The sequence below is a fragment of the Cupressus sempervirens genome, chromosome 1 (genome assembly GCF_028749045.1).
Source record: "Cupressus sempervirens isolate cs-2001-9-10 chromosome 1, ASM2874904v1, whole genome shotgun sequence".
Classification (NCBI taxonomy): domain Eukaryota; kingdom Viridiplantae; phylum Streptophyta; class Pinopsida; order Cupressales; family Cupressaceae; genus Cupressus; species Cupressus sempervirens.
In genome coordinates, this window is record NC_143118.1 from 94,094,689 (window position 1) to 94,122,104 (window position 27,416).

At 37.4% G+C, this 27,416-nt stretch overlaps 1 protein-coding gene across 3 annotated transcripts in view; it reads right to left on the reverse strand.

Annotated features, from left to right (window-relative positions):
• Positions 1-383: 383 nt before the first annotated feature.
• Positions 384-27,416, reverse strand: part of LOC149576387 (thiamine pyrophosphokinase 1-like) — a 57,383-nt gene continuing 30,350 nt past the window's right edge. For 2 of the 3 annotated variants that reach the window (XM_089817124.1, XM_089817117.1), the window contains exons 4-6: positions 1,509-1,610; positions 903-1,152; positions 384-749 (exon numbers count right to left, since the gene is read on the reverse strand). In XM_089817124.1, coding sequence (XP_089673250.1) covers positions 631-749; positions 903-1,152; positions 1,509-1,610 — 471 coding nt within the window. In that variant the 3' untranslated portion in view covers positions 384-630. The remainder of the gene's footprint in view (positions 750-902; positions 1,153-1,508; positions 1,611-27,416) is intronic. The other variant, XM_089817118.1, reaches the window with a different exon arrangement.

Here is a 27,416-nt window from a genome sequence, read left to right on the forward strand (position 1 = left end):
TTCAAATAGTTTTTTTTGTTACACATTTTTTCCTTCCAGTGTACATGCCTCTCAGCCTAATTTCACCTAGCTTTAAATAAATCGGCCATCAAAGGTAACAAAGGAGAGACTTCAAGTTACAATGTAAAAAACATTCAGACTCCTACAATCAAGCTTGAACGTCAATAAAAATGATTGTACAACTGCACTATTATTTGAAAAAGATATACTGGATATCCTGAACAGTTTTTCGTCCAACATTGCTAATAAGATCCATGGGTCTTCAGCATACTGCAAATTGGCTACGTACTTTGCATTTGCTACTTGAAACACTTTTACAGTTTAAAGATTTGTTTCTTTCTAAGAATTCTGAGAAAAAACATATAAATGAACAATAAAGAGGATGAAAAAATTGATTCCCGTAAATAATATTGCAAATCAGTCAGGAGTATTATACAGATACATGAATTAATATTTCTATGATTACAATTTTGCGTCCGACTTCATCGATGATAACTGTTTTCAAATCCCTCATCAATCGATCGGCATGAAACATTATAGCTCTCCAATCTTGCCGTCTACCCACATATATATAGCTATGACGACGACAAATGATCATTGTTCAGAAATCCATCAACATCCTCAACTGTGTTAGATTTTCCGAATAGATGTAGTCCAGAGTAAATCCACATCAGAGCATACTGTGATCTTCTCACCTCTCAGAATGTTAGATGTGCTGATTAGCGAACCAAACTTCATTGGGGTCTTATCTGTAAAATGAAGAAAACAACAAATTAGATTTTGGAACAGAAGCTTTGAAACAAGATACTTCCTCCTTTATGATGTTCTAAATGGCAATAAAATCAATGCTTTGCCTCGAAAATTCTGTGCCTGGTCTATCAAACATTCTGAGTTATACTTACTTAGATCCCATTCCAGGCCACTTGTGGTCGTACTTTGAGATGGTGTTCCAACAGGAACCAGACCACAATTTGGCCCTTCCACCGAATGATCTACTAAAATTTCATGTTGATGAGTCTTAGGTAAAAGGAAAAGAAGACTGTCATCGCTCAGGAGAACAATCCGCATTTCTGAAAATGTATAAAGAACATTTATATTTCCTAGTTCGTGGTCAAATCGTCCTCCAAGTGCTCCAACCACAATAAGAACCAACTGGAAGAAGGATGCACACTTTTAAATAGAATGATAAATTACAAATAATGGACTCAGGAAACTACATGACTTTAATAAAAGATGACAGTTTGTCATAGTTCATCTGTTATATGATTCTTCTAAGAAAACCAAAACTTGAAATATGCAACGAACTCGTTTATATAGCCTCATTGCATACATAATCAAGAAGACTGTAGAACATTAATATAAAAATGTTCCAACGGCAGTCCTTTCTATGATCATCTATTAATGAAGTGCAAGGGCAATTATAGATATAGAATATATCAGGAAAAAAAATCAATCTAATGTGCTGAAAAAGTTGGGCAAAAGTCGAAACGTTATTTTAAGAAAAATACTTTAGACTTGTCCAAATCCGGAGTGCAATCTCTGATAAAGGCCACACACTTGTGGAGATCTGTCGTATCCTGATCATAAGACTCGTCCAAGATAGTTGATCCCTGAAATATTTGAAATATGATAATGAAATACAAATGGTATGAACCATAGTATGAAGTTTAAGACAAAATTTTCATATTTGTCAAATCTATAGTATCCTCATCATTTGATAGTCAATATGCCTAAACCCTGCCACATATATTTAATCAATGTAAACTAGTAAAAACAAATTAAATTTGCAACCTGGACTGGTGATATCATCCATAAACAGATCATTGACGGAATCTTGGGAACATTCACGCAGAGAAATAATGCATTTCATATGGTTCATCAAATTAACCTTTTGACAAGCAGGAGAGACAAATGCAAAATAATAGGTGGAACAAATGTAGTGTGAATTGTTCACAGAATTGTGACTCTTTAAAATAATGGATCAAGGTGTGTTGATTGAAAACTGCATGAGGAGCAACACAGCTCAAATCAAACTAATCACACATTGATTTTTATTAAAAGAGGATTCCACGTGGAAGAGTGCTAAGCACTTTTCTTAGATTACAAATAAATGTAAGACAAATGAGTTATAGCAACAATGGTTTCTAACTGGTGTAAGAGCCTCAGTGACTCGTCAAGAAATTATGCCTGTATCAAAAAGACAATTAAATACTTATAAAAAAGAATCGTTCTCAACTCAAAGGCTCATAGAAATCAAGTAGGTCATTCCAATTCCATTATTCCTTTCTTTGATGAGTTTATGCTCAAGTTCCAGCAAAGCATTTTAATATATTACAAATTCAATTAACAATGCAACTAGAAAGTAAAACAGATCAAAATACAGTTCCTTTTAATTCATGCATCTGTTAACCACCTGCTCCCTTCTACTTCACCTTCACATGATTATTTCTACAAGAGGAAATAACTTCCATGCAAAGGTTTTCAAATTTTGACGAGACTACTAATCCTCTTTCCTAATTAAACAGCACAATATGTAAGGAAGAAACTCATTTCAGACAGTTCTACGTAATCATAAATTTAAAAAGTTCTAAAACGTGGACTTTTAAAAAGGCATTTCGCTCGAGTTGCAAACAATTTGTAGAATTGGAACAACCAGTTAATGATTGTTGTTATTGTAGAGCTTTATGAAGGGATGATATGTTGATTGCTAAAGGCACAAGATGACCTACAGAAAAATTCCTTTCCAGAGACGGTTCTTTGATTTGCTTTGGTAAATTTCATCTGCTTGTGCTATTTATCTTCAAAATATCACAATTAAGCTGTTGCCCCATGAACGGGCCTTCCTAAAAATATTTTGTGGGTACTGCTGAGATTTTAGAAGTACTTAAAAGCAGCTGGCCTGATGAATTTTATAAATTTATTATTCAGATAGCAATCCAAGAGCACTCAGATGGCATAGGCACAGGAGGAAATGGCAAATACCAATCAAAACTTTAAGTAGAATTCTAATCTTTAAGTATTTTACATTTTCAGAGGCCTTTGGAGCAGAATTTGGGCTCAAAACTGCCATCAGTCACTTAAATCAAATAGCTGAAGGCATTAGTTTCAACTTTCAAGAGATGAAACAAGAGTTCTTGGAATTCTTTCTAATAGTATATGCTATTTCAGATATCGAGCACCGAGCAGAAAGTTATGAGCCTATGAAGTTGGACTAATGTAATTTTTAATTTTTGTAATTAACCACATCAAATTTTCATTTTGAGTACCAAAGGGATGTGACGACTTTTGAAATTCTCTGCAAATTGTATAAATTGAGTTTTGATATGATAAATGACCTTTTTATGAGCTGCATTATATCACGAAAAGATTATAATTGATCTTATTGCATTTCTATTTTATGTTGGCCTCATGGGCACCCCTGCTCCATAAAAATAGTTCTTGAAGCCCATCCATGTGGAACCACCCTTACTCATAACTAACAATTTCCCGGGTTAGGGCACAATTTTGTTTTCTCAAATTTTACTGATTCTTCCGATAAATTCCAAGTAGGTATTTTATGCTGCTTACTGGTCAATAAGTCATGTTTAAAATGCATCAATTGCTACTCGTCAATCAATGCTCTACTCATGATCTTGGGCATATTTTGGGCAACTTTTCCACAATTTCAGCCAATTTTCACGATTTGTTCTTACACTTCATCATTTCAACAGCAGGTTTATGAAGGGGACCACAGAATTTGTGACAGGATTTTCTAAGAAATTTTTGTCAGTTTTATGCATCTAATCTACCCTTCTCTGTTTTAGAAGAACTTTTCACCAAACATCTCCATTTATTTGTTGCATGTTGTAAAAACCTAAAATTTCCATATGCTGATTTTTTCTTCCTATAAATTTACCCATGAAAAATGGACCATTAAAAAAAGTTCATTTTTGTACTTAAGTGTCTTCCAGCTTTGTAGTCTCTTTCAATAACAGCTACAAGACAATGCTTATTTCAGCTTTTTTAATTTTAAGCTCTCAGATTTACTGAAATAATCAGGTCTGTTTCATCCATGTGTAGAAATGATTTTTTTCAACATTTACTTGTTTATGTGCCTTTGCTTAAGAAAACCCAGCACTTCTAAACATTTTGTTTCTTTTGATGCACTAAGCTTCTATTTTTTTATATTTTGGTTCAACTTGGACACATATTTGAAGTGATTTTATGAAATGCAGTAATATAATAAGGACAAAAAGGGTTGCATGGATACTTGTACCCACGCCCCTGGTACTCGTACCCACATACCGGGTACATGTATCCCAAGTACCAGGTACTCGATGGAGAGCATCATAGCTAAGGACCTTGATTAAGATTTTTCAAAAATAAATTGATTTTTTGTTTGCATATCAGCTTGCTGTTTATCAAGCTTAATTCAATACCTGACCCACAGGAGATGGTTAAGCCATGTTACGAGTGCCCAAGGAGGGCCACCAAGTCGACAATCTCCACTCAGCACTCACTGAGCCTTCAAAACCCAGTGAAGGGAGGACTCAAACCCATGACCTAAGGCTCTGATACAAATTGCTGGAACCATTTGTCAATGCACCAAAAGCCCAAACTGTCAATGCCCGATACATACAACGGATTTAATCTGACCCACAGAAGGCTGTTAATCCATATCATAAGTTGTCATGTCTATAATTCAACTTTCTACCAAATTTATCTCTTATAAGATACTTAGTATTGCTGCTAATATTAATTCATGTTCCGATTGCACTTTGTTTTCTGCTTATTTCCTTAGTCATTTGATGCATTCTCCTAGGGTAGACCCACCCTAGTTATTGTTCTCAAAAGGGATGAGAGACGCAAATTTGCATATCATTACAAGGGATACAACTCCTTCAAGGGAAGCATACCTCCCTAATTAACCATTCCTCTTCAATGACAAAAACCAATAAATACCTTTTTAATTATGTTTGGGTAAAACAGCTGTCCTTTTTTATTCTCGTCTTCTACTATCTTTTGTCTTTTAGTATGGCTGATGTGGTTTTTTCTTATTTGGCAGACAGATTTAATCTCTTTTGTTCCCCTTACAGTTCTGTGGGAGACATACGAGGGGTGTTGGTCAAGGGAGTTGGTTAATTTTTTTCAAATTTTAAAAATATTATAAACAAAAATTATAAAAGATACAAATAAATTATAGATTTTTTAAGATTCTCAGAATCACACGTTTACTGATCTTAGATAAGTTTATTATACTTTTAGCAAACCTGGCGATTGTAAAATAGCTGGATTGCAATAGCCCTCATTTGTATAATTTGATTAAGAATAGTGGTAAGATGTAACAATTTTCTTCTTTGAAAATAGTAGTATTCACTTTTTGTATAATTTGATTCGGAAGTGGTAAGATGTAACAATTTTCTTCTTTAAAAGATGGCAGTATTAGCTTTGAATGTTTGTAAATTCCCATTCCTCACTGATAACAGCTAATCACTCATTATTGGTATTGAAGGATTACTATTAGAACGTCTAAATTCTTGTTATGCCTACCATGTAGATGAGTCGAAAGATCTCACACAAGATCAAGATAAGTTTCTGTAATCTTGATTCATGAATTTTAGAAAAATTACTATTTCTGTGGAAAATTTGTAAAACTGTTGTATATTCTTTGTATGAGCATATGCCACATTGGTAGTAAAAACGTACAAGATTTGCAGGCATATGTGCATATGGAATCGCATGTGTGCATATGGAATTGAATTGGCCTCAAAAGACAGCGCACAATGTAATAACTATGCCAAAAATGCCCCATAATCATTGCATTTCAAAGGCAAATGACTTTGAAAACACATTCAACAAGATCAGTCAAAAAGGCAAAGACAAGCACAGGAGTCGAATCAAGTTCTTTGGAGGATAGGGTCAATTATCACAGGAAGGCAAAACCACAACAAATGCAAAGACATTTTAAAAACTCAATAGTTTTGTAGCTATATGAGGACACCATACCTTCTCTGTACCTCATATTTCATTGGAAACTGAACCCAGATAGAGGGTACAAGGTAGAGAAAATGTTTACGGTTGGGCAAAAAATACCTCTGAAATATTCCAACACTCCAGTCTATCATTTGATGCTACTACGAAAATTATCACAGGGAGGCAAAACCACTAAATGGTTTTGTAGTTTGAAAGACAATCATACTGGGACACCATTCATACCTTCTCTGCACCTCATATTTCATTGGAATCTAAACCCAGATAGAGGGTATAAGGTGGAGGAAGAATGCTTACAGTTAAGCAAAAAATACTTTTGAAATACACCAACACTCTAGTCTATCGTTCAATGCTACCAGGTCTCCATATTGGTAAGGTATGGCAGATGTCATTGCGCCTGCAGGTTCTAGATTCAGAGCCCTTACAAACCTTTGAGAGACAATGTCTTGGACACAGTACACTGTATAAGACACAAATTTGGAATTTCTCTAAATTTGCATTATAACTATGTAATTTCATTACAGAATCTTTTTGCAAATTAACTGCATTTATTGAAATTGTTATTTTTGGGCAAATCAGGTATATCCCAAGAGGGGACATTAAACAAGTAGGCAAATTCTATTTATTGTTCACAAGATAATTAAGGGATGATTTTTGACTAAACTGTAGATGAACAAATACCAATAAATTGTGTATTTTAATACAATAGAACAATATTTTGGCAAAAACGCCAAAAACCTTTCATGGGTAGCACTAAACCCTTTGAAGAAGCACTGCAGTCATTTGCTTGTGAGTACATTTAAAATTTATAGCATGTTCGAATACATTTATCATAAAAAATACAACCATTTGACACAACAATGGATGATTGATTTGGTGTTTTCTTACCACAACCTCTTCCTTGAGCTAAAGAAAACTAAAGGTTAGATGTTTTGCAATTAATAATCACTTACGATTTGTTGTTTTCATCTATTTTCCAAAGTTAATTGTTGTTTTTGTATAGCTTATTTTGTGTAAGCTATTAATGTTGTTGAGGAGTTGTCATTGACGATTACTCAAAAGTAACAGAGAAATGGAATGAACTGCCTGGTTATCTGCTTGAGCTACTTGGTTGTGTGCCTTGAGCTATACTTGACTACTTGGTTGTCTGCTGGCTGGTAGAGCTAATTGGATGTGTGCTTGAGCTACTCGGGTGTCTGCTTGAGCTACTTGAGTGTTTTCTCGAGCTGCCATCTTGACTACTTAACCTAACTGTTGGATTGACAAGTCAATAGATGTTTTTAAAAGGTCGATTTCTATAATTTTATTGTAGCAGCTAAATTCAAATATGGTTTTCTCCCATATGCTCTCAGTGTTATGGTAAGCTTCAGAATTAAAACGTAACATTTTTACATGAATCATTTCAATTGATTATTTCTCCTATTTGCGCTGCGCAACAACTTGAGTCTGGCAGATACTGGCTTGAATCTGACAGCTTCTTAATTGTTCGCATGAGAACTTTTCTTTTTAGCCATGTGATACCTAAAGTGTTGAGCATCATTGATTATTTTGAGTTGGGCATCCAGTCTGTGAATGGTCTCAGATTAATGCATGATTTTATTGAGTGTAGCATTAATGTCCTGGGTGGAGTTTTTAATGGGCGGAACCATTTTTGTGAAGAAGTCTTTGTGCTTACAGGTAGCTTGGCAGTATAATTGACATTATTGAAACATATGAGGGATTCCAAACATCCTATTTTATGGTATCGCTTGGTGGTATAATTGATATTATTGAAACATACTTGTTGTGAGGTTTTCACACATCGCCCAAAATCTTGAGGACCCCCCTTTTTTTTAATCACCTCGGCAAATTTTTTAGATTGCCCAAAAAAATTTTGAGTTTTGAAAATTTCACGCTTTGGCACCTTCAGGAAAAATATAGAAAGGCTTAGCTTATTTTCACCCAAATTTCAACTTGATTTTCCAGAGCTATCAATTTTATCCCTAGGCCAAATAATTTTCTAAGTTAATTTCAACTTGGCAGGATAAAATTGTGAATTTTGTACTTAGACGTTTTCTTTTGAAATTTTGGTTTTAATTTTGTAAATTTTGATGATTTTCAAAAGGGAAATTTTAATTAGACTTGAATTTTTGGAAAATCTCAAATTTTTCTCTGGTGAAAATTTTAATTTTGTCGGAATGAGAAAAATTGCAAAAAATCAATTTTTGGTTCTAGATGCAATTTTTTTATTTATTTTTTTATTTAGCTTGGCAAAATTGATTTGGTAGAAAATTGCAAAAAATTGGCTTTAATTGGATTAATTTGCCTTGAAAACTTTTAGTTTTTAATAAATTTAGTAATTTAATATTGAAAAAATGGCTTTTGGTTAGCCAAAATCCAAATTTAATGACGTATTAATTACTAAACCCTCATCAAATGGAAATATTTAACACCTTCAAGGCTATTTAATTTCGTTTTGCAATTTGGAGCTAATTGGCAAATTTAAAAGTGCAATTTTCTTTTGGCAAAATTAATTTTTTTGAGCTAAGTATTTAATTGAGGGCCTTAACTTGGATTTAATTTTTGTTTTTTGTTTTCTCCTAGACCAGGTCGGCCAGCTTTGAGGAGAAGGGAATTGGCTATAGAGGGAGTCTCCTACCCATTTCATTTTCACAAATCATTTTTCTCCTCTCCATGTTGGGCAAATTTCCTTGAAGGCAAATTTTTCCAGACTTAGGCAACTTTGTGGAAGGCAATTTTTTGCATGTTTGGGCAATTTTTGCTTGTATTTCTCCATTTTCATGCTTGGCGATTTCTCAAGGGGTAGACCTTTTGCAGATTTTGGTGGTTTTCTCCGCCATTTGTGGGCTGCGATTTGTGCCCTAGGTGGCATTTTGAGCAGATTTCAGACTTCATGCTTGGGCGAATTTGAGACAAAGGCAAAATTTTTCATTCTTAGCATTTTATTGAGTCAGATCTGATTCTGATTTTTGGGCAATTCATGGTGAAGGTCTGATTTTTTTCCTATTTAGGACTGCACTTTTATACCAGATTTTGGCAATTTTGTTGGGAGAAGAGATACATATGAAGGTTTGATTTTTGCATAGAAGGCAAGTGTTAGATAGTTTTAGAAGTGTAAATTTCTATTTTGCAAAAGGATTTGAACTTCTTGAAAGTCATATCCTAGGTTCCAAAAAGTCGCTGTAAGATTATTGGTTAAGGTGAATTTTCATCATCTAGAGTTGCAAGGGGTGCTTAAGCTGACATCCATCTTTCATTCTAGTGTAAGGATTGCTCTGTTTGGTTCTTCTTGCCTTTTGGTCCACCACTCGATGGTAATAGGGCGACGAGCATGGAGGATGATAGTGCAAGTAAGAATCCCAAGCAGGCGAACACTAAGAAAGACAAAGAGGATATGACACCCAAAACTTCCTTCTTCTCGAAAATGAAGAGAATAACCGACACCGATATTGGTACAGTGGACATGATATGGATGAGGGATAGACTGAAGGAAGGACAATCCCCCTTGGCAAAAAGGATTTACAAGAGCAAAATTGTATAGGCAGCGGCCTTCCCTCCCACATTGCCCTGTCCAGAATTGATTATGGAATGTGCATCCAGATTTGATCTAAATAGTAATTCCATATTTTTGATGAAGGGAAGAGAGTGTTGGCCAACATTGGCGAACAAGCAATCGAAGAAACATTCAACATTCCCCAGTACAAGGGCATGACGGTTGTGATGATGGACCAAGCAACTAAGTCATTTCAAGATAACCAAGAGGCCTATTACACGCATCTAAAGCAGAATTGGATACGCGAGGGAAGGAAAGGAATTAACAAATCATCGAGGCTCACAATGGCAGATTTCAAACCAGAATATGGTGATCTTGTTGTTCTACTCAGTCGAATCATGGGCCTAGCTCACGGGATGAGATTTGAAAACTGGATGTACTTCTTCATTGATGAGATTGAAAGAGGGAAAAGAAGGTTTGATTGGGCCAAGATCATAAGCGAGAACTTAGAATTGCAACTCAGAACCGTGCAAAACCAAAGGCAATTCTACATGGGCTCCTATCTGTTCTACCTAATTGCTAGATTGTACAAGAGTCCAGGACTTAAGGCCTTAGGATAAGTTGGTAGCGGACCGGGACAATATTTGGTACATGAATGCTATCCGCAGCTCCATTTGCACAATAACAAAGATTACAAGATATTTTGCGACGCCTTCGCCATGAAGACAGTAAGGTTATTACAAGGGACACCTGCTAAGAGACTTTCATCGGAAGTAGAAGCAAGAATTAAGAAATTTGGGAGTTGGTTCATCCAATTTCCGCAGTTTACATACATTAGAGTGGCAGGAAGTACAGTTTGTCCCAAGAGGCTTCCAAGGTACCCACCCGACAAGGTAGTTTTGTTAGAATTGGCTAGACAACTTGAGCACTATGATAGAATAATGAGAAACGAAGAGAAAACAAGCATTTCATTCTCAATCATAATTGGCAATAATAGTTGCCCAAATCGGGCCTCCTTTGAAGCCGCAGAGAAGGAATTGGAATGGTATCGGAATGGTATCATCTAGGATGGTACAGAGCAAGGCAAGGATTTGACCCTAGGAAACGAATTTGGGCATGTTCCCACCATAGAAGACTTTTGGGCCAACGCCAAAGATGACTTTCATGTGAGAAAGCTAGCTTTCTCAAGGCTGATGGTGAACATGATGAGGGCTATTAGATGGAGAGGCCTCGATATTCCGGATCAACTGAAGGATGATGGAAATGTGTTGAGAGAATACTATGATACAGTAGAAGGAACAGAATTGAATCCAGTGGATTGGGATGACCATCAGGATCCTTCCTCGAAAGCAGTCACAAGGGTAGTGGATTTACATACCGAATCGTGGTATAATGAAGGACCAAGGAAGCTACAAATACAAAGGATTCCCCTTACCTATGAGATGATGAAACCAAAAGAGAGACAAACAGAATCAGTCGGACAAAGGAATGAAGGAAATAGCAGGCAACAGGAAATGATTAGAAATAGCAAGAAGAAAGTTTTGGAGGTAGAGAAGGGCAAAGAACATCCAGAACCTCCAGCCAAGAGATAGCATGCAGCGCTATCAAGAGAGAGTATAATTGAGGCTAGAGGCCAAGAGGTCAATTTGAATGATAAAAGGGTCGCGGTGGAGGTGAGCTCCGATTCAAAATCAAGTGGCTATAGTGAAAGCACCGAGTACTCCCCTCTCTCAAAGAACCAACAAGGAAATGATATGGAAGAAACTAGTAGAGAAGAAGATGGACCAATCGACATCGAAGCAATAAGTCAGGAACCCGAGGCCGTTGGTGATGCTTTGTTAGTCGAACCAAACCCAGATTTGGGGAGATGCACTGCACCACTATGGTTAAGACAAATGCTTATGCCAAGAGGCATGGTGGTAACGGCCCATACAGCTGAGGACATCCAAGGGTTAATGGAAAAGGGTGATAACAAGAACCAAAAACAAATGGCAAAAACGGTGGCAAGGGTAATCAGGAGCGACAATGATGATCACCGAAAGGTTCAGATTGCTATTCCAACAGTCAACAAGGCAGTGAATGAGATTGTGGCCCAAGAATACGAGATAGTAGAACATAACTTGGGAAGGAATACAAATGATATGGAGTGTGAGGAGGTCCAAGAAGGTATAGCATCAATCAGAGAAAGGTTAAGGAAAACGAAAGGATAGTAAAGTTGGAGGCCGAGAACAAATATTGGAGAGATAGCCAGCCCATCCAACAGCTGCACCAGGCAGCCCTTCCTCAAGACAGCGGGAGCAATTAAGGAGAGATATCAGCTCAGCTACATGAAGTCAAGGATTGGATCCATGATACAATCCAAGATGGGCGAAATTTCTTGCCTTCCTTCATCTTGACATTCCAGTCATTAGTGGCCATTAGAGACAAGTTCAAGTTATTTGAAGAGGAGTGGAAAGGTTTCCTTCCCATCAGAGATTTGGCTATTCCTAGGCTACAAGTGTTCATTGGGCTACCAGAGGCATATTTGCAAAGGGCCAGATTGGTTGATGAGAGAGGATTGAGTATAGTTGAATCTTGGTTTGTTGCATTGACTACCAGATTTAGAACACTTGAAGAGATACATAATGAGATTGCACAACATACCCCAAACGTCGACACTTCTATTTCAACCATGATGAGCGACGTTGGGGTGGCACTTGATTTTGAGGATATTAGAGAAGAAGATATCAATGAGACAGATTTTGGATCAAGACTAGATGAGTTAAGAAAGGTCGCTATTAAGAAAAAACATTTGGGCACCCTTTCCTCTCTCAACACTTTTATTGGATTTGCAAAGGAATATGAGAAGGATCACGAAAAGATACTACAAGCAGCGAACAGCATGGCGAAGTCAGCGAAACTCAAGGCGAAGCACACACCTTGTCCTCCTATGGAAGAAGTTAACGAAAGGCTAGCTAAGTTCATTGCCTTAGCTAAGAAAATGAAAGAAACGGGAAGATTTATATTAGAAGATCATTTGATGTAAGCCCAAGTGGCAAATTTCTCCTTTCTTCTAGAATAGGACAAGTGTCTATTTCTAATTGGCCACCATTTTGGTGCCTTCTCATTGGTTGCCACTTTTTGCACTTTTTTCATTGGTCCATTAATGAGGTGGCGGCTTCTCATTGGCCGATGGGGTGGCAACCTTAATTAGGGTTTTGAGGATCCAATCTGGATCGTTGATCTTGTTTTGATCTCCACCGTCCATTGTATTTTTGGCCTCTACAAAAGGCCATTTGCTCTCATTTGTAGAGGGTCGGAGAAATTGTTGCGAAAATAATACCAAAATTGCTCTCTTTTTCATTGTTGCGATTTGCATGTTGATTAAGAACATTGAGTGTTATTGCATGTTTTCTACTTCCACTTAGTTAGATTTTCTTTCAAGTTGTTGAAGCAAATTGCATTTGAAGTTGTTTAAGTGACGTTAAAGTAGATAAATAGTTGTATGGTAGCATTGGTAAATGTTTGATAGGGATCAATACTAGGCCACTAGCATCCTAGCAGCTGGTTGGGAAGCTTTGTGTGGTAAACTAGTTTATTATTCCTTCGAATCATTGCACCTGTGGAAGTGAGGCCGCTGGTCAGCTCTCATTAGGTTCAATCCCCGTCCATTTGCTAACCTTCCATTCATAGGAGTAGGAGTAGAGAATAGTGAGTAGCTGGGTAGTTGAAGTTTAGAGAGGAGAAAGTTAGAGTAGATCAAGTATCAGAACGCATCCACTCACCTTCCATCACCATCGCCACCATCAACATTTTCTACTTCCGCACATTTCACAAACCGAGCCACCATCACCTTCATCCCATCAAAGTCCAAGTCATCCTCAACAATTTACGTAAGGCCGCCTACATGATTATCAGCGAATCACATCGATAAAACTGAGCGAGTATCCAACGGTGTAAGGAACATTGGAGTTATACTCATGTCTCATGAGCATTAACTTTTCAAGAGAGGAGTTGCACGTTTGATATCTCGTATCGAATATTCAAATCCTAATATGTTATGCAAGTGGTACAAAACTCGCATCAACAATACTAGGGGCTCAAAATATCCCATTTTATGGTATTTTGTGTTATTTATTTCTGCATATTCTGGGCACTGACTCAGCTACTGATTGTTGAGTTGTTTCTGAAGTTTGACATTTAAAATGGTGTCAAGACTGGTATTGTAAAAAATATTAGTTATTTTTTGAAAGATAAAGACATGTCATATTGGAAATTAGCAGCGTTAATTATTCTGGCAATTTTGTGTCATGATGATTTAGAGACTGATTTTGCATATTTTTGGGGGTCAATAGCTAGGTCATTGAAAAAGTCTTTGCTGGGCAGCAATAACTCTCTCTATAATTCCCTAAGCCAATATAATTCTGGCAATTAATTTGGTATTGAGTATGACGGATATATGTGTGTTTTAATTCCTCACAGCAGGGCTGCATGAATGAAGGGGAATGCAGAAAAAGACATGTTAATTCCAGATTGAAATAAAAAATTAATATTGCGAAAGGTACTGTTCTCTTCCAATTGAGTATATTTTAGATATTTAAACTTCAAAATGTATGGAACAATAACATAGGAAATACTGGGGTGGGGAGGGGTTGAATCAATATTTTAGAAATTTGAACTTCTAAACGTATGGAACAATAAAGAGAGAAACCATCGAGACACAAATATCACACCAACCCAGATTCCATAAGTGAGCACCAACTCTCCTCAAAGCACCAACCTAAATTCTCTACTAACTCAAAATTAATGAATGTAAAACAACTCCTTTATCTGAAATATACAGCAGCAACACGTTATTCTTCAATAACATAATGAATCAGAGTGCTGAAAAACTCACACACAACTAAGAGCCATAAAACAAATCCACACCATAATACCCTGTCCTTTTCATTGACACAGCATCTTACTCAAACTCCATAGCCATGCTTGACTGAATCATCATAGGTGACACACTTGTATGCTCGATGCCCATAATGCATAAATTGCCTCTTTACACAAAAAATCGCACTACAACTTCAGTATACTCAATTATGTTCATGAATAATAATGGAGCCAAGGGTTTTATTGTGTTGTTATGATTGTGCGACCTTTTAGTTATGGTGTTTGCCTCATGTTAGCGAATTCTGCTGACATGCCAAGTTGGAGAAAAGATCACCTATTGTTCCTGCATAGCTTCTTGTCTCGCATGAGTGCACTTTCCATGGCCTTGCAATTCGATGAGAAGTGAAACATCTTTCAATTATTACTAAATTCCCATCGACGATTGCATCAGTGGAATTGAGGAAGCGTTGCTCCTATTTTCACTGGTTTTCTACCCAATCTTTTTGACAATTTCATTCGCAGATGTGTTGTTACCATGGTTTATGTCTGTTAGGAATTTCCCTTTCAAGTTATTTGCTTTAATCTCTCATTACCTTATCTTTGTTATTTGTTTTGCTAACACTTGGTTAAAATAGGAATTCATATAGTTGCATTGATAAATTGCATTCATCATAAAACAAAAATACCAAAAATATCTCTGTTGTGAATACTTTTCAAAACAGCAAATCAAACATCTTATCCGAAATTGGTTGGAACCAGCGAAGGCCTCCTTGTGAACATACACATTTATCTTCAATTGAGCGGATTTCAGTATGTTGCAAGATCGCCCGGAACCTTGGAGTTGATCCTATATTAGCTTTTCAAGAGAGGATTTGGAAAGGATTCCTGTCGCTAAGCATCGTGCAAAATGACAGCTCAACAGGATGGCACCCACAAAATCTTCACTACTGCAGCAATAAAGTGTGCCTGTTAGGGCTACAAATTTGATCACTTCTGATGATCTACCCTATGAGGGGTCTTCTCTACTACAAGCTTACAAGATTGTTAAGTCCACCTTGATTAAAGGATTTAAGATTCACAATTAAGCAAATAACAAAGATAAGGTAACAAGAGTTTAAAGCAAAATAACTGAAAGGGAAATTCCTAATGGACATAAACTACGGTAACAATGCATCTGAGAATTAAATCGTCAAAAGGATCAAGGAACCAATGAAATCAAGAGCAATGCTTCCTCAACTCCACTGATGCAATCGTCGAAGGGAACTCAATATAAACAGAAAGATATTTCACATTTCATCAGATGGCAAGGCCACAAAAAGTGTGCTCGCTATGCAAGAGCAACAGGTGATCCTTTCTCCAATTCATTAGGTCTGCAAAATTTGTTAACACAAGACAAACACTAGAACTAAAAGATTGCACAACAATAACACAACAAAACCATTAGCTCCATTATTATTCATTAACATGCATTCACAAAAATAACACACTCTAACAAAAATAACCACACTTAGAATGAGAGCACCAATAGCATATAGAGCACCAATAGCATATATTATTGCATCAAAATAATGGCCTAGAGTACATATTACATCCATTTATTTATAATAAATCATCTCCTCCCTTTGTGTTAGGAGTGAGAACTCTTAAAATGCAGTCTCATGCTAAAAGCTAATAAAACAAATCTAATTATATACAAACTGACTCTCTCAATGGTGCTAAGTAGTTCTCCACCCTTGTTTATATCCATTAATGGGTGCATGAGCCTTTACATGACACAAAAGGATAAAAGAATGAGAAGATAAGAAGAATGCAATTAAGATGATCTAGCAGTCTCTGGAAGCTCGGCCTTCTCTAGGCATTTCTAGAAGTTGAAGTGTCATCAAAATACGTTTCCGATGCATGGAATCTTCTAAGTTAGGAACTGGCAATTAACTGTAGCCAGTACTGCTTCTTACTCAAAACTATCGACGCACCTTTGTGAAAAACACACGTGCACCTTGGTGACAAGTTCCAAAAATCCAAAATTTCTTCTAAGTGTCCAAAACTGAATTTCCAGCATCTAGGTTTTTTCCCTCTTTACACCAAAACGATGTTTGGATGTTTACTTTTAAACTTCTTTATTATCTCTGCTACTAGGCTAGCTTCCAGTAGATCCAAAGCCCCATATTTATTCTTTACCACTTGCCGGTAATTGCTGACTTCTATTCCTGTCTTTGCAAAATCTTCAAGCTTGGTGTCCAGTCCCAACAATGGTTCTTCGATTTTGAAGGCTTGTCTGATGTCGTCTTCTGATGAAGCTTCTTCAAATGTCCCTTTGAACTATTGGACTACTGATTGCACCACAAAAAGCTTGGTCTTAGACTCATCCTCAAAAATGTTAAGGCAAGCGGCATTATAATACCTCTCCACTTCCAAAAACTACTCTTGAGCTTCATCCTTAATCCGTTGGATCTCTTTGTGCAACCCCTCCATAACTTTATTACCTCCCAATATCTTTTCTATCCAATTGTCAAACTTATCTAGCTCGTTTGCAATATACAACTCTATAAGCATTCAATACTGTTGGTGTAAATAAGTATTTACTATTTACACTTACTTAAGTTTACTTAGGTTAATGCAGTATTTTATTATTTTGCATTATTTTATTATTTATTTAGGTGAGACACTTAGGAGTTTATGTACTCTCATGAGTTGTCATGTTGACAACACAAAAGTATGCAACTCTAATTCAACACATGGTGTCTACAACACTAGAGTTTGCATCATTCACTGAGTTGTCGTGTAAACAACACAATTATTTGGTAGACAACACAATTATTCGCACTCCTAATTTAGCACATGTTGTCTACACCACTGATTTGCGTGCTACACCATTGTAGGCTTATCCTCTCATCACCGCACTTACGTGCTTAATGGAAGATAACTCATATCTGGTGGACATGTGCCTGGTTGTATGACTTATCATGATGCTGACTTTTATGCATTCTAGAAGCTCTCCAGAGGCCTTTATATATGGGCACTCCTAGTGTCCTTTTATATGGCATATTGAATGAATATATCATCATTCTGATCATGCTCTCTCTTTGGTCTACTGTTGTGCTTGTGTTTGAGTTCCTTGGTCTTGGGTGAATTCTGGCCTAAGCCAAATTCTTACATGGTATCAGAGCTCTCGGGGAGATTCTCTACACATAGCCGTTTGAGACTGTTCATGCTTCAACATCTCGACTCCAATCGGGAGTACTACAAAAATTGGGAGCATCTAGAACCAGATCTGACCTCGCCATTGCGTCTGGAGCATCGATTCGGTGAAGATCGACTATAAATTTGTCTATGATGGGAAAAAGTTGATTGAGGCAAAAAAAATTTGCAAACCGACACCCGGAGGCACCCATTTGCAAACCGAGTATGGTCTAATTCGATCTACTAAATCTATGTTCAAATCTGAATTATTTTCATTCTCTGCAATTTATTTTTTGAATTTATTTTCGACGAATTTTTATTCTGCCCAGTCGCGCTGTCAAACAAATTAGAACTACTATGATAGTCGTATGACCATCAATTTAACCCTATCTTTTGCTAATGCAACCCCTCTCCAAATTGATTTTTGATTTTGCAATTCGACTTTGGGAGGCCATATCTCAGACATTCGAACTCCAAATCAAGTGCAATTTTTTTTAAAATTAGATAGAATTTCCTAAACTTTTTAGTGGCACAGCTTTTTTCTAATTTTAGTGCACGGATTTGTCAAAATTTGCGTTTTTTGGCGACTGTACCTACATAATTCTACATTTTGCAACTTCGAACACTCTGTATGGGCACATCTGGAGTTGAAAACAGGTTCCCTTTTTTTTGAAAGTGTGTTATTTTTCATCTACTTTCCAGATCTGCAGTCAAATTGTAGTGTTGTGTGGACAAAAGTGTCACTTTCAGAAATAGGGTCTTTCTTTGCTTTGTAATGCTTCAGAATTGTAGCACATTGTAAAGTTTCAGATTTGTAATCCATTAAGAGGTTGTAACAAGCAAAATCAGAAATCCACGAAGGCCAAAATTGGCAAGTGGTCGTTGTAATCGAACTACTTATAAAGTGCCCAAAAGCATCTATTTTGGGGGTTTTTCTTGATTTAGTGAAAAGGGGGGGTGTTCTTGGTGTTGTATTCTCTCTTTTCTGCACTTTTCTTTCATTTTTTGCATTATGAAAAAATTTTAATCTCCTAAATTAACTCCACATAACTATGTTACACGGTCCATCAAAGTGTGGTATCACTTAATGCATAATGGAGTTTCTCAATATGTAGATGGTACTCTTCCTAAAACAACAAGTGGTAATGTATTAGCAAGTGATATTTCAGTTTGGGTGGCAATGGATAGGAAAGCCCTAGGTGATATATGTTTGGGTGTTGATGACAAGATCATGTATTAAATTAAGAAGTGTTATACATCCAAGGAAGCTTGGGATACCCTCGAAAACCTATATGGTAAAGTGTCTAAAGAGGATGTTTTCAAAATTGAAGATGAGCTTGTCTCCTTAGATCCTAAGTCATATGATTCTATACAAGATTTCATCATCAAGGTGAATGAATTAAGGACAAAGCTTACTGATTGTGGGAGTTCTATTAAAGATGACAGATTGATCCATCTCATTCATAACAAGCTACCATCGAAGTATTCCACATTTGTTTCTTCTTTTAACACCTCAAAGACTACATTAGGGTCTGCCTATAAGAAAGTCTCCTTTGATGAATATGTTGATCTGTTGGATACTGAAGAAAAGAAGTTGAAATCAATGGGGATTCTCAAATCCCCTAAGTCTAAAGCATTGGTGGCCAATAATGAGAGTTCTCCAAATTCAGCTGGACAATCTTCAAATCAAGGAAAGGATAAGAAAAAGAAGTGGAAGAACAAATCAGAGGATGTAGAAAAGACAACACCACAATCCAATCAAAAAGGCAAGTCTTCCTCGAATTCAAACAAGAAGGAGGACAACAATAAGGAGAAGAAAAAGTGTGCTTATTGCAAGAAAATGGGTCATGAAGAACATGAGTGTTATCTTAAAAAAATTGATGAGTTGACCAACATCATGAAGAAACATAATGTTCCACTGCCTAATGCTTACAAGGAGAAAGGGTCTTCTTCAGATTCAAAGGGCAAAGGGCAAGCACTCGTGGCTAATACAAATTCTTCAAAGGAATTGATATTTGACTCAGGTGCCTCATATTATATGGGACCTCCAAAGGAGGATTTTTCTTTAATGAAACAATCAAAGGTACCACACATCTTCGTGGGAGATGATACCAAAATGGAAGTTGAAGGGAAAGGAAACATGGAAATGGAAAATGGAGAGTTTCAAGATGTTCTTTATATTCCAAACCTAAGTTCAAATCTCTTCTCGATTTACCAAATCACTCACCTCGGAGATGGGCATAGAGTTGAGTTCCTTCTTGACTCAGTATTGGTGCACGGTCTTAAAGATAATTCCTTGGTTGCAGTGGGGAAAGTGAATCATGACAAAAGGTTATACTCTTTCTCCCATTTTGTGCCCAAGTCTCCTTCAAAGGCCTTGTTATCTCAATCAAATTCAACAATGCAATTATGGCATCAGCAGTTTGGTCATCTTGCCTTATGCTACCTTCAGCAACTTTGCACATACAGAATCGTCAAAGGTCTACCCCAAATCAACTTTTCCCATGGTGAATGTTCAACAGATTCAATGGATATGCATCCAGAGGGAAAGTTACAGAGAGGGAAGTCTTCAAGAGCAACAAGTGTTCTACAGAGGGTTCACATGGTATTAGCAAGTCCTTTTGCAGTCAGCCAGGGTCGCTACATACTGACCTTCGTTTATGGCTTTTCAAGAAACACTTGGGTCTACTTTCTTCATAACAAGAATGAAGTGTTGGACAAGTTTCTAGCCTTCAAGACTCGTGTTGAACAGAAATCAAAGAAAACCATTAAAATTCTTCGAATAGACAATGGAAGCATGTATGTGAACAGAAGACTTACTAACTTTTGCAGACTTAAGGGCATTGATCTTCAGACTCCGCTAGTTTGCAGCTTTGAGGATCCGCACTCTCAAATCTATGGCAAGTTGAATGATACAAGCCAAGTCTCTAGATCCATCACTTGAAGTCGAAGCAATCAGCAGTGCCACTCACATTCTTAATCGATCTCCTCATCCATCCTTAGATGGCAAGACTCCTTTTGAGGCATGGTGCGGCAAAAAACCTATTGTGACAAACTTCAGAGTCTTCGGTTGTCCTACATGGGCAAAGATATCTTCCAGGGGATGCAAGGCACAGTCACCTCGACCTTGTACTTTCATTGGTTATGAAGACGATGTGAAGGCATACAGACTATTGGATCCAGAGACACATCAAATTTTTGTGAAGGATGTACACTTTGAGGAACATTCACCAAGCTTGTCCTCTACTCCTCTCCGCACATCATATCTTGTGGAAACTGATAGTGACACCAGCGATAGTGCTTCAATAGATTCAGACACGTGAGGTTCTATCGACAGTTGCAGTGAGAGGTCACTACATCAGTTCAGTCCGCATGCATACATAGCCACAGTGATAGGTCCAGCATAGCAGGGTACATCCAGTCTTCCAGGTCCAGCTTCAGTGATAGATTTGGGGGACAATATTGATGATCTGCCTCTTCTTCTTGATGCAGCAACACCTTCTTCAGTTGTCATGAGGCCTCCATCCAACCCTCTTGTTCATTCTCTACATGATCAATCGTCACAGGTTGAAGTGATTGTGGATACTTATGATCAGCAGTTGCAGAAGGGTTCTTCATCAGTTGAGCAATCAAACACTTATTTGAGACAGGTTCTTCAGATAGTTGAGAAGGTTTCAAAGACATCGCTTACCTATGAGATTCTTTCCACGCACAGCAAAAGCGTCTCATTTGTACCCTTGGCCTTGTTTCTTCCTAAGGGGAGGAACACCATTCTGCAGTCTTGGATCAGCTTCTTCATCGGAGCAGTCACTGGCAGGCATTCTTCTTTGGGGGGGGGGGGGGGGGGGGGGAGCGGAGAGCCTATCCTGTCTCTCTTCCTCTTCTCATCATTCTCTTATGTATATACTGGATGTATGTCATAATGGAGGGGTCTTGATTACTCCATCCATCCATACATCGTTCCATCTCTCTTCTGGGAGAAGGTTTTTCCCATGAGGTTTTCCCTCTTTCTCCACTTTATGAGAGATTGCATATCATTATGTACATGGGTACCTAACATGGCCTAGTAGCCAAGACCCATCATGCATTTCATCCTAGTTTTCGTAAGCTTAAGGGCATTCCCCTAAATTGCACTTAAATGGCGGTGTTGGTGTATATAAGTATTTACTATTTACACTTACTTAAGTTTACTTAGGTTAATGCAGTATTTTATTATTTTGCATTATTTTATTATTTATTTAGGTGAGACACTTAGGAGTTTGTGTACTCTCATGAGTTGTCATGTTGACAACACAGAGGTATGCAACTCTAATTTAGCACATGGTGTCTACAACACTGGAGTTTGCATCATTCACTGAGTTGTCATGTAGACAACACAATTATTCGCACTCCTAATTTAGCACATGTTGTCTACACCAGTGATTTGCGTGCTACACCATTGTAGGCTTATCCTCTCATCATTGCACTTACTTTTGTGCTTAATGGAGGATAACCCATATCTGGTGGATATGTGCCTGGTTGTATGACTTATCATGATACTGACTTCTATGCATTCTACAAGCTCTCCAGAGGCCTTTCTATACAGGCACTCCTAGTGTACTTTTATATGGCATTTTGAATGAATATATCGTCATTTTAGTCATACTCTCTCTTTGGTCTACTATTGTGCTTCTGTTTGAGTTCCTTGGTCTTGGGTGAATTCTGGCCTAAGCCAAATTCTTACAGATACCTTTGACCTTTTATTGATTTTAATACTTCTAGATCCTTGACCCAAGTATGTACTTCATCCATCAGCCCAAAATCTTGGTTTACTATAGAAACCAACTTGTCGGTACTTGACTGGATGTGGTGCAACAGGTTCGAATTGCCCTATATTATCTACACTCCCTTCTCTTCAAAACTGTCACACCACTGCTGACATGCCTCCAAAAACGGATCCAACTGTTGTCCTACTCTTTTTCTTCCTAATGTCACTCCAAGAGCGATCTCTGGATTCTCCAGGTCAATGGGGCCCACAACTTCGTTCAAGTAGCCTCTCAGTAGCTCATTCTTCTTTCATAGCATTATTAGCTCTAATTCATCCTTGTCCAGGTGCTTAAATGCCTCTTTCATGCCTGTGGTGATCATCACTTTAGCCGTGTCCACTGTGGGCCTTCCCAACATGACGACCTTGATTTGATAATCTTTCAAAGTCAGTTCTTTGATGTTGGCGTAAGGAGGAATGGCAATATATGCAAGCAGGTCCTGGTCTTGGTTCTTTATTATAAAGGCTAGTGTTCTCGCATCAGCCTTAGGTGGCTCAAGCCTCTTCAATATTTTAATCAATTCCTTCATTCCTTCCTCTACTATCAAGTCCAGTTGCCTTTTCTGAAAAAAACATAACCTCCCTCTTCAACCATGTTGGTGTAGTGCCCATAGATGACATCTACTTGGCTGAAGAGGTTTCTCCAACAGGCTCCTTACCCTTATCATTTCTCTCTGGAGTCCTCTCATGTCAAAGATCTTTAGTAGGAACCTCTGCACTCTGTTGGGTCAAGGATCTAGCCTCTGTATCTTGAGAAACTTTCAGAATTTCTTTTGGTATTTGTCCCTCCTCAGATACTTCATTGGCATGAAGCTATTAGAACTCCCTTTCCTCGGTTTGTTGTTCTTTTGCCTCTTCTTGAGTGACCGGAGGAAGTGGAGTTATCGACCCTTTGTCTAGAATGACCATATCTTGTGCTGGTGGTGGTGGAATGCCCAAAGGTCCTTGAGGTAGAGGAGGCAATTGATTCCAATCCTCTCCTAAGGGTTCACTAGTGGGGGTGCCTCTTATCTTCTCACCTACCATCTCAATACCCACTGGCATAAAGTTGAAGTCAGAAAGGTCGAAGACATCAGTTCCTTCACCTTCCATCTCTACTATTCACTTATGTTGTTCATCTTCTGAAGTTAACACTTGAATAGGCTCTCTTGGAGGAGATGGAGGTGTTGTTGTAGAGCTTCTTCTCCTCTTTCTCTGCGACTTTAGCCGAGCAGGTCCTTTGGCTTAAGGGGACAGATTCTATTAATTCCCGTTACATCCCAAATTTTGACCTAATTTAAATTTATTTATAGTCATTGAATTGAATGGGTTTTCTTTCATAATCATGTGAAAAGGGTACTTAAATATATCTGTTGTATTCATTATGTTAATTGTTTAATGATGATGGTCGTTATCCATTGTTTGTCATATGATGATTAGCAGTAGCTTGGTTTCAGAATTATGGTTAATAATTAAATTCCTTATCTACATTTAATGTTATTATGGATTTATCATGGAACGTGTTATTATTGTGGAAAATGTTGCACGGGTGGTTGCAGGAGAAGATGATGGGGAGAAGCATTGCTAAACAGGACCAATGGAATGGGATACTAGCTTAGTCCAATTATCGGGTTGACAAGTATGACCTTTAACTGCTTTGGTAAGGACCTAGCGACTTGAACATCTGATACCATCGATGGATACACATTAGCTATTAAATAAACATATAAAATATTAGTTATTTTAATTAATTAAAAATAATGCGTACCTCAAATGGCTTTTGATTGACTTTTCCACCACATCATTATAATGTATATTTATGTACGTGTACATAGATATAGAAATAAAGGTGACACCATAATATTATTTTTATACAAAATTTTATCTAATATGTACATTTAAATACATGTACAAGAAGATAGAATAATCTTCCAAATAAAGCATGTATTTAGATACACGTAATAATAAACGAACCTTGGTAAATAAATAATATGAAGTTATCTCATTAATACAGCTACGTGCAAGTAGATAAATATAATGTAAATTATCCTTGATTTATAACCTTCAAATTTTTTTCCATATTTATTCAATTTCTTGCTAGAAATCGAAATGCACATTTGGCATTTGATATTGATGAAGCAAGAAGACAAATCTTTTACAACTGTTCGTGAGTTACGGCTTGCTCCTTTGAATGCCTTTATTTATGAAGCCATGAGAAACCATAAGAGAACGATTTGTATTTCTCCTCCCTCACGATTTTGAATTTTGATATTGTGGTCACATTTTTTCCCTCTCAATATTCTTGCTTGCTGAAAGTCATGATTGGAAAGCATTATGAACCTTGGCATTCAGAATTTCTACCGTAAAGGAATAGTGCCCAGCCAAGGTTCAGTTATCTTCAAGACTTACCAAGTTATGTGGTCGGCTTCCATATCCAATTGATCCATATTTTTTTCTACTACTGCATTTGTGTTTACAACAGTAAGATATAATTCCATAAAATACCATACAATCATCCTTGTTCGATATCATTGAATAGTTTCTTTGTGAGTCTTCCCATGTTGAGTCAAGACCGATTGATCATGATGTATTGTTACGTCTTTTTCTTTTAATTGCTATTTATCATAATCGAATGGTATTCTTTTTCTGCAAACCTCAAGATTACTTTATTGTCCTCAAGTCATATAAGTTGTGATACATTGAAACATGGAATATTATTATATCAGCTAAAGATCAGCAGAATGAGTTGGTTAAACTCTGAGAATTAAACACCTAGGGACTCACCTGGCTGAATGGCAATGGAAGTGGTGAAGAGGTGGGAAAGAAATCTGCAATTAACATGGAAGCAAAATCAGATGTGACATAACAAACACAAATTTTTTTTTTTTAGAAAGGGAAAATCATATAATAGCTCATGCATGTTCATACTTATTGTTCCCCTATTGTCAAGCGGTGGTGATCGGGTCATTGAACCCATCCGAAAACCTTGGTCAAGGTTGTTAAAGGCATGTTTGCCATCTATGATCACTTGATGTCAGTAGTGCCAGTTATTCAGACATGTCCATCCATAACTGTGCCAACAATCTAAACACCGGAATGCTCAAGTGGCTAGACTAGAAGTATCCCAAGCCTAATCCTAGGGTAAGGAGGGCCTTTCTATTCAATAGATTGTGAGGGCATGAATATGGTCTGAGGTTCGGAGATTAATCCTAAGTCAATGCTTCTTCTCTTACTGAAAGCTGAGGCTTGCACAACTAACTAAAGATTCACCAGATACTTCTTGTATGTTCCTCTTTCTAATTCATGTTATGCATTTACTTTACTCGTATGCAAGGAAAGATAGTTAATCATTATTTCAGTTCTTTCAGTTGATCGTTATTACAATTATTTCAGTTAATCGTTATTTCAGTTGATTGTTATTACAGTTATTTCAGTTAATCGTTATTTCAGTTGGTCGTTATTACAGTTACTCTAGTTGATCAATATTACAGTGATTTCAAGTGATCATTATTTCAATTATTTTAGGTAATGTCTCATGAAAAGGATTCAAAATATTTTGTTTCAATAGTTAGTTGAGGAAAAAATCTTTCATTCCTATGTGAAACTAGATATTAGTTCTCCTTTATTTTGTTATGAAAATCCGTCTGTTATAGTTCCCCTTCTTCATTTTCAGCTTCTAGAACGGTCTCAGGAACCTATGGGGACGGAGTACTTTTCTTCTTTAGTCTCCTCCTCTGAGTTCCCACCACAGTTGTTTCAATTCTTGCTTTCTTTGGAGTCGAAGGGGAGGCTTCTTCTTCTGCAGTTGTTACCCTACTCCTCTACTTGTTCATGCTCCGGTTGTTCCGGTTGTACCTGCTCTAAAGGCTCTTATGCAAACTATTGTGCTTGAGGCTCAGCTTGTGCCTGTTCAAGTTGTTCCTGTTGTGGAGGTGTTTGAGCTTGAGTTGCTTGTTTCTGTGCATGGTAGGTGCTCTCTTCCTCTTCTTGCCCTTATCAGCTTCGAAGTACTCAACCTCCCGCTCATGTTGATGAACCATTTCCGGCCTTACTGGGGACTAAGTGGGGTAGGTTGGCACGATAACCTTAACACCTCTGCCTTTGACCGGCCTAACTGAGGCTTGTAGGGGTATGGCCTGAGGAACTGGATCCATTCTAAATGGCTTCTTGATTCATTCCTTTGTCAATTCAACAACATGCCTAGCCCAATGATTTATATCATCATTCTCATCCCTCCCTATTTATGCATTCATGATTAGCCTATCATAGATTTTATCTCTGTTATACAAAGGATCCAAAACTTCTTTGGCATCCTTCTCTACAGTCTTAAGAGGAATCTTCATCTTTAGCAGATTTTCCACTACGTATAGACTCATCCTTCAATAATCCCTTATTCGGACATCATAGTTAGCGAATGCATTTATCCAATGATCTTCCAGGGCATCAACATTTACAAACTGTTTCCCTACCAGATGTTGCACCATCCCAATGTTGTCGAAGAATGGGTGAGGAGAGTTGTATTCTTCCGAGAGAGATTGATCCCATTCGGAGTCGAAGGTGGCAATGTCTTGCTTTTGCTTCACCTCGAACACAGCTATTGTCATAAGCTAAACCAATGTCTTCTTATGTTGTTTTCTTACTCTGTCATAAGCAGAAATGAGTTGGTGAGCTATCTCTAGGAGTATTAGCCTATCTGATGGGTATCTTGGGAGCTTCTTGGGGCATTCAAGAGTACCAGCTACCCAAAGATATGTCAAGGTTTTGAACTGAATGTAGGAGGCGTCAATCTCTGTGATTCTGGTTGTTGTCTCTATTAACATTCTCTTTGCATAGTAGCCTTCAACAAACCTAATAATTGCAAAGATAAACCCATCATTCACCACTTAGTATTCCACACTTTGTAGTGGGAGCTTCTTCTTACCAATTGTGGGTATACCACATAGGCCAAGCATTTGCATCCTACATGCTTCCCTTTCTGTAAAGGCCTAGATGATATGTGGTTCTTGTTGCCAATAAGTACACCATATATGATGTCATATAGAAGCATCGGTCTGCTTTGATGGCTACTAGTTGCTCATCCAAGTTGTCACTTAGAATGGTAGCCCAATCAATTGGCATCTTTGTCATCCT